The following is a 12373-nucleotide window of genomic DNA, read 5'->3' as shown; positions in this document are numbered from 1 at the left end:
ATTCAATCTGTCCCGAGTGCCATGACTGTAGAGGTCAGGTAGGCTCTAAAGCCATGAGAATAGATGAATGCATCACGGATACAAGAGATAAAGGCCAGGATGAGTTCTGGTATATTCCAATGTCTATAGATGGGGAGATGAGAAGATGAATCAGCAAAGAAGACTGAAAAGAAGGCACCAGAGAGGTAGGAAGAAAACCAGGCAAGTGGGAACTCGTGAAGAATGTGTTTGATAGAGCAGAGCTGTAACAGATCACCATAAACTTAGCAACTTAAAACAATGCAAATTTTCCATCACCTGATGACTGGACAAATAAAATGTGGTCCATACATACAATGCAATATTATTCAGGTCTCTTTAAGATTTTATTTTATTTACTGGGGAGAGGGGCAGAGGAAGAGGGAGAGTGAGAAAATCTCCATGGATTCCTTGCTGAGCACGGAGCTTGGAGCCCCTTGTGGGGCTTGACATAGGACTTGGTCTCATGACCTTGAGATTGTGACCTGAACCAAAACCAAGAGTCTGGTGCTTAACCAGCTGAGCCACCCAGGCAACCCATTATTCAGCTTGTAAAAAGGAAGGAGATTCTGACACATGGTGAGATGTAACATGGATGAACCTTGAGGACACAATGTTAAGTGAAATAAACCAGTCACAAAAATAAACATATTGTAGGATTCCAGTTATAGGAGGTACCTGGAGTTGGTAAATTCATAGAGACAGAAAGTAGGGCGGTGGTTGCCAGGGGCTGGTGGAGGGAGAGGAGAAATTGTTGTTTCATGGGTACTGGGTTTCAGTTTTGCAAGATGAAGGAGTTCTGGAGTGGGTAGCACAACCATGTGAAGACAATACTACCAACCTGTCCACTTACAAATGGCCAAGATGGTAAATCTTCTGTGTGTTCTTCACAGTGAAACCTTTTAAAAATTGCCTAACCAGGGGTGCCTGGGTGGCTCAGTGGGTTAAGCCGCTGCCTTCGGCTCAGGTCATGATCTCAGGGTCCTGGGATCGAGTCCCACATCGGGCTATCTGCTCAGCAGGGAGCCTGCTTCCTCCTCTCTCTCTGCCTGCCTCTCTGCCTACTTGTGATCTCTGTCTGTCAAATAAATAAATAAAATCTTTTTTAAAAAATTGCCTAATCAAAGAAACAGAACAAAACACTCTGCAAATTTATGCTACAATAGTTCTGGAGGTTGGAAGTCTAAAATCAAGGTGTTGGCAGGGCTGGTTCCTTCTAGATACTACAGGGGAGAATCCATTTCCTTGCCTTATTCAATGTTGAGGGTCACCTGGCTTCCTTGACTTGGGTTTCCTTCCCCACAGCGTTCCAATCTGCTGCTTCCCATGGCACTCCTCCTGCTCTTGACTCTAACCCTCCTGCCTTCCTCTTATAAGGACCCCTGTGGGGATGCCTGGTGTGGCTCAGTTGGCTAAGCATCTGCCTTTGGCTCTGGTCATGATCCCAGGTCCTGGGATTGTCCCTCATTGGGCTCCTGGCTAATCGGGGAGCCTGCGTCTCCCTTTCCCTCTGTCTGCCATTTCCCCTGCTTGTTTTTTTTTTTTTTTCCTCTCTCTCTCTGACAAATAAATAAATAAAATCTTAAAAAAAAAAAAAAAGGACCCCTGTGATTTTACTGGGTCCACCTGGACAGCCCAGAATAATCTCCCCATCTCAAGACATTTAACTTAATCACATCTGCAAAGCCTCTTTTACTGTGTAAGGGGAAATAGTCACAGGTTCCAGGGACCAAGAACATCTCTGAGACCCACTCTTCAGTCCACCACACAATGGTGGCAACAAACCACAATGGTGCTGGCAGAACTTGTGCCTTTGTCACTGAAAGATATTTTCAGATACTTTCTTATTGCATTATCTTCTAACAGGCATCTCAAAATATTATTTATGATCACCTCTACTTTTAAGTTAAAGTAGCTATTAAAGCTGCCATGAGTGGCTTTTTATTTAACACAATAGTGAAGAAGCACATAAATTACTATATTGCAGTTTTAAAAAATATTTTGATAACTGCATTGCAATAAGAAATGGATTTCTTTGTCCTGTGTATTTTATTTTGAGAAGCTTTGCAAGTCTGTCTTGAAGTCCAATGCATGAAAATGGGTAAGAATGCCTGCCCTCAGGGGATTGGGGATTGTAGAGCAGGGAAAAAAATGGGTCCCTAGAAGACTGAGTGGAAACACCCTGCTAGCTGGATCACTCCCCTTGGGGCTGTGGGGTGGTAGAGCTTTACACTTCTGTGGGTTTTTTTTTTTTTCATCCACTACTTTGAGGGTCTTTTTGTTACAGCAGCTCAACTTTTATGCAAACTCTGTTCAGCATGAATTGACTGGTTGGAGTTGCTCTCACTCAAAGAGGCAGATCTGCGATTAGTGGGACTTGAAGCTCACAGCATTTCGGGACTCCTTTTGAAAAACTGAATGGATGCAGCCGCTATGAGAAACTGTATGGGGCTTCCTAAAAAATTTTTTTTAAATAGAACTACCAAGGGACGCCTGGGTGGCTCAGACGCCTGCCTTCGGCTCAGGCCATGATCTCAGGGTCCTGGGATCAAGCCCCGCATCCGGCTCTCTGCTCAGCAGGAAGCCTGCTTCCCTCTCTCTCTCTCTCTATTTCTCTGCCGGCCTCTCTGCCTACTTGTAATCTCTTTCTCTGTCAAATAAATTAAAAAATCTTAAAAAAAAAAAAGAACTTAAAAAAAATAGAACCATATGATCCAGCAATTGCACATCTGGGTATTTATCTAAAGGAAAAGAAAACACTAACTCAAAAGAGCTATACACCCCTGTGTTCATTGCAGCATTATTTACAACAGTGAAGGAATGGAAGCAAACTGAGTGTCTATCAGTGGATGAATGGGTAAAAAAGGTGTAGCATACAGATAACAATGGAATACTACTAGCCCCCAAAATGAAGAAAATCTTGTCATTTGTGATGACAAGATGTGGAAGGACCTCGAAGGCATTATGCTTAGTGAAAAAAGCCCAAGAAAGACAAACACCATATGATCTCACTTATAAGTAGAAGCTAAAAACAAAACAAAACAACAACAACAACAACAAAAAAGCCAAACCTACAAAAACTAAACAACTCATAGACACAGTGAACAGATTGATGGTTACCAGAGACAGACAAGGGGGATAGGAGTGGCCAAGATGAGTGAAGGTGATCAAAACTACAAACTTCCAGTTATGAAATAAATGATTCCTGGGGACCTATTGTACGGTTACTATAGCTAATAATACCCTATTGAAGATTTGAAATTTGCTAAGAGAATAGGTCTTAAAATCTCATCTCAAGAAAGAAAATTTTAAGTATGAATGATGATGAATTGAGGTGATCATTTCATAACATATCCAAATATCGAATCATTAAGTTGTATACTTGAAATTAATATAATGGTATATGTCAACATTATATCCATAGAAAAAGGAAACCCAATCAGAAAAAGATTTTATTCTGCTTATTTTACAAAAACAGGTAACCGTGTAACCCCATGGAGAAGTCCCCCCCTCCCCAGACTGGGAGGGGCCATGCAAAGATGAGGCTCTGAATCTTAGTCTGTGTCATGGTTACTTTGACACTCTACCCAAATCACTTCCTCAGCACCTGCACACTTAGGCCCCAGCTGTTGGGAATGCAGCTGCTGATGGCTCCTGGCCACACCCCTCAAGAAGGAAATACTGTCAGCTTCAATGAACTGCCTTGCCTCAAAAATAGGGCATTGGCCATGGCCAGTGATTGGCCAACATAGAGTTATCAAAGCCTCAATCGCAGCTGCTATTTGGAACAACTTTGAAGGGTCAATTCATCTGCAGAGCTCTCTGTAGGATGGGCCAACATGTCTGTGGAACTGCCTTAAAGGGCAACTTGCCCTCCACAGTCCTTCCTTCCTCATGTTCTTTCACGTGCACCTCCCAAGAGCCCTCCCCAATCAGTCTTCTTTATTTTTTCTTTTTTGTTGTTCATTTAGATTTTTATTTAAATTCTAATTAGTTAACATTTAGTGTAATATCCATTTCAGGAGTAGAATTTAATGATTCTTCCCAATAAGCCTTCTGCCTACAATTCTGTGTCAAAGTGTTCCAGAAAATCTAATCTAAGGCCACTGGTATCAAAAGAGTTCTTATCAAGCACACTCAGCAATGGGCTTTTGGAATAGGGACACTTGCTGTTTGGCTGGCAATGAGGACCCAATCTCCAGGAGCAGGTGGAGTGTGGAGACACCTAGCATACTAAGCAGTGCAATAATTAAAATGTTTACCTGTGATGAGCAAAGATGAGATACCGGTGAAAGAGGAAGTATCTTGAGCCAGAATGACAGGTTCAGATGGTGAATCACCAACTCTAGGCAGAACTTGAAAGCAAGATTCTGCCTTGGTAGCAGATGAAATGCAAGGCAGACTCAGGAGATCTTCCTAAGAGTTCTAGAGACTCAGGGAAAGTCCTTCCTCAAAGGGACCCACAACCCATGGTGTGGTTTGTATCAACATACCAGAGCCAACTGTTAAATTTTCAGGAATTTTGCAAGTCTACCATTAAGCAAAGCCATTAGAAACATGAAATTACATGAACTTAAAATTTAAAAATCTTACCAAAATGGGGTGCCTGTGTGGTTCAGTTGGTTCTTTCAGGTCATGGTTCCAGGGTCCTGGGATTGAGTCCCACATCAGCCTTCCAGCTCAGTGGGAAGCCTGCTTCTCCTTCTCCCACTCCTCCTGCTTGTGTTCCCTCTCTTGCTGTGTCTCTCTCTGTCAAATAATAAATAAAATCTTTGGGGCGCCTGGGTGGCTCAGTGGGTTAAGCCGCTGCCTTCGGCTCAGGTCATGATCTCAGAGTCCTGGGATCGAGTCCCGCATCGGGCTCTCTGCTGAGCAGAGAGCCTGCTTCCCTCTCTCTCTCTCTCTGCCTGCCTCTCCATCTACTTGTGATTTCTCTCTGTCAAATAAATAAATAAAATCTTTTAAAATAAATAAATAAATAAATAAATAAATAAATAAAATCTTTAAAAAGAAGAAGGAGAAGAGGAAGAGGCACTGAGGGGGAAGGCAGCCATGGGAGATCACAGTGGTGCACCCAAGGAATGCCAAGGATTGCTGGGAAACACCCAGCACCTGGAAAAGATGAGGTTTTCAGAGGGAAACTGGCATGGCTCAGCTGATATCTTGATTTTGGATTTCCAACCTTCAGAAATGTGAGACAACACTTTTTCTGCTATTTTAAGTCACACAGTTTGTGGGACTCTGTTATGACAGTGCTGGGGAAGTAAAATGCTTTGTCTATTATTTCTATGTAGAAATACTAGATGATGATGTCCTGCTGGACAGCTCTTCCAGACTCTGTGCTCAGGGATGCCTTGGTGGCAGCTTGATGTCAGTCATAGCTGTTGTACTTACATGATAGAAATAGGAAAATGCTGCAAATTAGAGCTCTTCTTCTCAGAGAGCCAGTTGTTAAACATTTACTGGAAGCCATTGCTAATGGCAATTACTTTGGTTACCAGTGCACTGGTTAAAGGGAAAACTCAGATCTTTTGATAACTGTGAAACACAGGGTCTGAATTAATACCAATGCTGAGGACCCAGAGTGCCATTCTGTCCCTTCTGCTAGAGTCAGGGAGACATATAGAGGCAGCTGACAAATGGAATCATGACCCAGACCTCCCTCCTGGAGCTGTTATAATGGGGAAAGACCAAATAGAAGCCTCTGAAACTGGCCCCTTCCCATCGTAGTCATCACAGTTAAAAAAAAAAATCATCATATCCCCGAGAGTATGGTAGAGAGCTATGCCATCCTCAAAGACATGAAAAATGCAGGAATTGTGGTCCCCATCATACCCTCATTTAGTTCATTGGCCTGACCTCTTCAAAAACTATCTGGTTGGTGTGGATGACAGTGGAAGTGCAGATTTAATCAAATAGTAGCCCAATTTGCAGCTGCTCTGCTGGACAGGCTATCTTTGCCAAAGAGAGTTAACACAGCCTCACTGTGTGATACGTGACCATTGCCCTGGCAAATATGATCTCTCTGTCCCTTCAGAAAGGAGGATCAGAGGCAGGTCATGTTTACTCAGGATGGCCAAGATGCACATTCAATATGGCCCCAGGGATATGTTAGCCATCCTGCCCTCTGCCATAACTATAACTGCAAGGATCTAGGCCATCTGAGCACAGAATGCCACATTGGCTCACTCTTAGACAGCAATATGCTAATCAGATTTTAAGAGGAAGAAGTGAAAGTACATTGGAAAATATCCTCCCAAGGGTGGAGGAGAAACCCTTCAAAGTTGCAGGCACCTGCTACATGGGTCAAGTCTTGAGGGGTCCAGTGGCCTGGGGTATGTCAGGACACCCCCTTCAAAAGAAACCATTGCTACTCACACCTCTCTCTGCTAAGAAAAAGGCACAAAACTGGTTAGGCACATTTGGGCTCAGGGAACAGCATATGGGAATAATGCTCCAAGCCACAAACATGGAACTGTATCAGCTTGGAGTGAGGTGCAGAACAGAATAGACTCTGCAGGAGGTCCAGGCTGTGGTGTGAGCCCCTCTGTCTCTTAAAGCATATGACTCAACAGACCCTATGGAACTTGAGGGATATGTGGTAAGAAAAGACCTCTTTTGGCATTTATACAAACCTCAATGGGAGAATCACAGTGGGACCCCACTAGGGTTCTGGAGCAAGGTCAGGGCATCTACAACAAAGTATACTCCATTCATAAAGCAATGCCTGGCATGCTGCTGGGTCACAGCAGACAGGAAGTGCAGGGGCTCGGGATATCACATGACCAGTTATGAGCTGCCTGACCCACCAGATCCTAAGGCCGGGTTATCCAAGCAGCCGTTTGTTGTGAGATGGAAATGGTACACCTAAGATCAGGCACAGGCAAGACCAGAGTACAAGTCCGCTTGTGCACGAGCGGGCCCAGCCTCCAGGTCATCTGTCCTGGTGCATTGCTGCCTAGTCCTTTGTTTACACGTATGGCTGAAGAGGCTGAGCTTAGACCATGAATAGTTTGGCTCAGTATGCAGGTCTAAGACAAAAATAGAGGTCACCTGGATAGCAGTCAGTTGAGCATCTGACTCTTGATTTTGGCTCAAGTCATGATATCAGGGTCGTGGGATCGAGAACCTCATGAGCCTCTGTGCTGAGCATAGAGCCTGCTTAGCATTCTCTCTCTCTCTCTCCATCTCCCTCTGCCACTCCCCCCACCATGGGAGAGCCCGCTCTCTTTCCCTCTCTCTCTCTCTCTCTCTCTCTCTCTCAAAAAAAAAAAAAAAAAAAAAAAAAGAGAGAGTATGGACTCTGTCAAGAATAATTTGTCTCAAATCCTAACTTATTAGTTTGTGTAACATGGAGTGGGTGATTTGCCTCTTTGTCCTTCACCTTTCCTGGACTTAAAATGTGTGCTGATAATGGTACCTACAACATAGGATTATTGTGTGAATTTAAGGACTTACCCTTGGGCAGCACTTACAATACGACTGGATCCACTGTGACCTTTCACTAACTTTTTGCTATTGTTATAAAACAGAATGGTTCTTTTTTATTCTATTATTATATTTCATGTCAATTTTTGTCAATATTGACAAAACAAAGAACACACGATGTGTGTGTGTATTGGTAGAGTTGGACCATTCTCCTGCATGGCTTTGGTGAGGAAGAAATCACACAGATTCAGGACCATGGAGAGCGATACTAACCAGTCTCCTATCCCCTCACACTGGTGTTAGATAAAACTTCTGGAAGTGTCCGGATTTTTTTGACTCCTCTGGGCACTGGGCAGCCATGGACCCTGAAAAGACACTCACATTCAATCACAGCATCGTGCAGTCTTAGAGTATTGTGCGGCGGGAAATAGCTCAGGATTGTGTCTATTGTGGTCAAATTGTATTTCCCAGCAATATCTCTGTCCCACATGCTCTACTGAAATGTGATATTGCTACGCCACAATCAAGAGTGAGTTTTAGGGGTGCCTGGGTGGCTCGGTGGGTTAAAGCTTCTGCCTTCGGCTCGGGTCATGATCCCAGGGTCCTGGGATCGAGCCCCGCGAGCCCCGCATCGGGCTGTCTGCTCAGAGGGAAGCCTGCTTCCTCCTCTCTCTCTGCCTGCCTCTCTGCCTACTTGTGATCACTATCTGTCAAATAAATAAATAAAATCTTTTTAAAAAGAGTGAGCTTTATTTTTCATCATACTCTAAAATATGGACAGGGCCTGAGACAGCTGGGGCCAATAGAACATAGTGTCATTTCTGGACATAGCCCTTAACTAGCCTTCAGCTTTCACTTCCTGTCCCTTAAACATTGTTTGGAGGGCAGCCAACTCCTTTGTGAGAAGTTCAGCTGTTCAGGGACTGCAGTGCTGGGAGAAATCTGAGTCATGTGGAGAAGCTATTTGCAGATGTTCTGGTCAACATTCCTGGCTGAGCTAACAGCCAGCCATACGAGTGAGCTGTGAATGGCATCCAAGTCTGTCAAACCTTCAGATCAATCAAAGCCCAACTGACATGTGTCTACAGGCACAGGAGAGACCCAAGTGGAATCATTCACCTGAGGGTGAACCACAGAGGGAAAAGGATGGGACAGGGACAGGTGAGAGGGTACTCACTACCTTCTGCACAGACAACAATTACCAACTCTGGACAAAATGAAATTTTTAAAGATTTTATTTATTTATTTCCTAGTGACAGAGTGCACGTATGTGCACGAGAGAGTGAAAGTACAAGCAGGGAGAGCTGCGAGCAGAGGGAGAAACAGGCTCCCCGCTGAGCAAGGAGCCCGATGAGGGACTTGATCCCAGGACCCTGGGATCATGACCTATGCCAAAGGCAGACGTTTAACCGACCAAGCAATCCAGGCATCCCTGGACAAAATTACTTTTTAAAAAACAACTATATAAGGGGATGCCTGGGTGGGTCAGTTAGTTAAGTGTCTGCCTTCAGCTCATGTCATGATCCCAGGGTCCTGAGATCAAGTCCTGCATCAGGTGGAAGCCCTGCTTCTCCCTCTGCCTGCCTCTCCCCCTGCTTATGCTCTCTCTCTCTGCCAAATAAATAAATAAAATCTTTTTTAAAAACACAACTATTTTTAAAAACTTTTATTTATTTATTTTCCAGAGAGAGACACAGTGAGAGAGAGAGAGCACCAGCAGGGGGAGTGGGAGAGAGAGAAGCAGACTACCCACAGAGCATGGAACCCAATGTGGGGCTCGATCCCTGGACTCCGGGACCATGACGTGAGCCAAAGGCAGATGATTACCTGACTGAACCACCCAGATGCCCCCAAAACACAACTATTTAGGGCTACCTGGGTTGCGCTCTCAGTTAAGTGCCCAACTCTTGGCTTCAGCTCAGGTCATGATATCAGGGTCTTGATCTTGGGGTCACAAGCTGGAGCCCAGTGTCGGGTTCTGTTCTCAGTGCAGTCTGTTTGGGACTCTCTCTCTCCCTCTGCCACTCCCTCCTTCTCTCCCTCCCTCTCTCTCTCTCTAAAATAAATAAATAAATCTTTTTTAAAAAAATAAAAATATACAAAAAAGTTTTTTTTAAAGTAACTCTTCAGGTGTGCCTGTGTGGCTCAGTCTGTTAGGTGACTGACTCTTGATTCCTGTGGGGGTTATGATCTCAGCGTCATATAAGATCAAGCCTCATGTCAGACTCTGCATTGTGCATGGAGCCTGCTTAGGATTTTCTCTCTCCCTCTGCCCCTCCTCCTCAAAATAATTTTTTTTTAACTTTAAAAATTAAAAACAACTATTTGGAGGCACTAGAGAGAAACCAGAGCCACGCAGAAACTGGAGAGGATTCAATTTTTAAAGGCACTGTGTGAGATCTAAGTTTATACAGCTTTTCCCCTCAGGAGGAATCTCTGTGCAAGCAGCAAGGGACAGCTCAAACTCAAGCAGAAAACCATAATCATTGACCTGAGGTGTCAGATGCCAGAATTTGGTGCCAGATGCCACATGTAGGGTCCCATGTATCAAGACCAGAAAGAGGCCCCCAAGAGCTAAGGCTGGACTGTCACAAAGTCTCAGGGGAACAGGGACCTCTGTTTTGCAATGGCAAGACAACTGGAATGAGCTTGGAAACAGGCTCTTCCCAGAGGGCCCCCCAATAAAAATACAGCCAGCAGCACTTTGTTCAGCCTCGTAAGACCCACAGCAAAGGAACTACCAAGCCCACTAGGATTTCTGACCTGCAGAACCACGAGATTTGTCTTGTTTGGAGTTAAGGTTGTGATAATTGGTTATCACAGCAAAACAAAACAAAACAAAACAAAACAAAAAAACACCCCAACCAACCAAAACAACAACAACAAAACCCCCCAAAAAACAAAGAAACCTAAAAACTTATTCCACACAAACCCACAATCTCATACTACAAAGAGGGTTATTTCTTTCACTTTTTTATTTGCAAAACTTTTATACAAAGTAGAAAAATAAACATTTTATTGGGTCCACGTTGAGAATCCCTGCACATAAATAATAAATAATGATTTGGTGGCAATACATTAAGAAAAGTGGCTGCTGCATAGGTACTAGCTGGGATGTCAGGACAGGTACAGGTGGGTCTTGGGGATCACGCGCACAGGTCTCCACTGGCCACGCATTTCAGGTCCCGGGTAAGGAGGCGAAAGAGGTTGAACATGACGGAGTTTTCCAGGCAGCCAAGGGGCTCCTGTGGGGAGAAACGGCTGGGTCACTGGCTGTCCATCATCTGGGCTCCCGGTTGTCCCCAGACACTGGCCCTCCCTGGTCACCCACCTTCTTTGGGGCCTCGTGGAGCCGGTGCAGCCAGTGGTGGAGGCGGCCTCGGGGCCGGGGTCCTGCCAGGGGCTGAGCTTCCACCTGTGGGCAGAGAAGGGTGGTGTGTGAGGCGGGGCCTGTGGTGGAGGGGGAGGTTCAGGCGGTCAGAGCGCAGACAGGACCCAGGTACCCTGAGCACTCACACAGGCCTGGAGCTCAGACTGGATGTGGCGCAGCGTGTGAAGGGGCTGGTCCAGAATGCTCCCCAGGGACCTGTCAGCCATGGTCTCCAGGACCTTCAGGGTCAAGGCCACCTCGGCCTCCAAGGCCACGGGGCGCTCCCCCACCTGAGGATGGGAGACAGAGACAGGTGAGAGTTGTACACGAGAGAGGACAGGTGGGGAGGACTGAGGAAGGGCCAGGCAAAGGTGACAGGGGACAGGTGAGAGGGCACAGCCAGTGTGCTCAGGGAGGGTAAGCGGTGTGTGGTGCTGGTGGGGGAGAACGAGGAGAGGGACATGTGGGAAGGAGATGAAGGGGCCGCCTAAGGAGCCAGAAGAGGAGGAGCAGGGGAGGGCAGGGGTGAGCCTCACTGTCCCTTACCTGCAGCTGCTGTAGGTCCCAGGTCCTGGGGAAGAGGCGGGGGCGGCAGCTCCAAGCCTTCAGGGAGAGTGACTCTTCCTGGAGAGCAAAGGCAGAGGTCAGCCCCCAGTAGGTGAGACAGAAGGGAGAACATCCAGTAGGACCAGATGATGCTAACAGCAGGAAGAACCGAAGTTAACTTGTAAAAGGAGAGTAGAGGCACCTCGACCCCGGGGGGCCCTGAGTCTTCCCAGCGAGTGCCTGGGGGAGGTTAGCCCAGCGAGGGAAGGGTGCATGTCCTCCTCTGGAGGAGAGCAGCATGGTGACCCAAAGAGGTGGGGGGTGAGGGGAAGGTTAGCCCACAGGAGGCGGGACTGTGGGGAAACTCACAAAGGTGTCCTTGGCCTTCTTGAAGGCCTGCAGCTCTTGCGGGGACAGAGACTGGAACTGGGCCAAGTGGCAGCCCCCTGCATCAGGGAAGACCTCGAGGGGCTTGGGGCCAGGAACTGCTTCTGTCCGGGTCAGCACCATAGCTATCAGCACCGGCAGGCAGCCCACGGCCATATCTGTGATGCGGAAGGACAGAAAGGAGAGGGGTCAGGGAGCATCAGGCACTGAGGGTTAGGTGAGGGTTACGGGCCATGCTAGGGGGCTCACCCAGCTTCATTCCTGGATGCTTGTCTCCTTCAGCCAATAGGAGAATCCGGATGTTCCCTTCAAGGCTGTTGCCTAGGATTCTCACTCAGTCTCGGTGGGTGTCTCTGACTTTAGTGTCCTCCTCTGGAACCCTGGAGACTGTCCTGTCTGCGTCTCTGAACTTCCAGCTTCGTCTGTGTGACTCCTGCCTGAGCCCCATGCTGCAGCTTTTAACCAGAACAGATGGGCAACTCCAGCTGATGTAGGAAAAGTGAAAACACAGCCCCAGGTTGACATCCACCACCAGGGGAGGCCCCAGCCTGGGAAAGCCCAGAGCCAGCTGAGCCTTGGGAGCGAAAGAGAAACTGAACTCTGATTCAGTGTTTACCTGCGTGA

General features: G+C 46.5%; 1 protein-coding gene across 1 annotated transcript; it reads right to left on the bottom strand.

Moving 5' to 3' along the window:
* Positions 1–10592: 10592 nt before the first annotated feature.
* IFNL3 (interferon lambda 3) lies at positions 10593–11905 on the bottom strand. The gene is made up of 5 exons (XM_059383458.1): positions 11732–11905; positions 11363–11440; positions 10963–11106; positions 10778–10861; positions 10593–10691 (listed from the first exon to the last, which is right to left on the bottom strand). Exons 1-5 carry the CDS (start codon positions 11903–11905, stop codon positions 10593–10595), a joined length of 579 nt encoding a protein of 192 aa, XP_059239441.1.
* Positions 11906–12373: the final 468 nt, after the last annotated feature.

The sequence above is a fragment of the Mustela nigripes genome, chromosome 17 (genome assembly GCF_022355385.1).
Source record: "Mustela nigripes isolate SB6536 chromosome 17, MUSNIG.SB6536, whole genome shotgun sequence".
Lineage (NCBI taxonomy): Eukaryota > Metazoa > Chordata > Mammalia > Carnivora > Mustelidae > Mustela > Mustela nigripes.
This window is presented reverse-complemented; position numbering and strand designations above follow the sequence as displayed.

What these genes read in the sequence shown, in the direction of transcription:
- IFNL3 (XM_059383458.1), bottom strand. Translation starts at nt 11,905, where the DNA reads ATGGCCGTGGGCTGCCTGCCGGTGCTGATAGCTATGGTGCTGACCCGG. An exon ending in GGGACCTACAGCAGCTGCAG is followed by an intron (nt 11,107 to 11,362) that starts GTAAGGGACAGT and finishes TCCCATCCTCAG; the next exon opens with GTGGGGGAGCGCCCCGTGGC. An exon ending in TCCACGAGGCCCCAAAGAAG is followed by an intron (nt 10,692 to 10,777) that starts GTGGGTGACCAG and finishes TTCTCCCCACAG; the next exon opens with GAGCCCCTTGGCTGCCTGGA.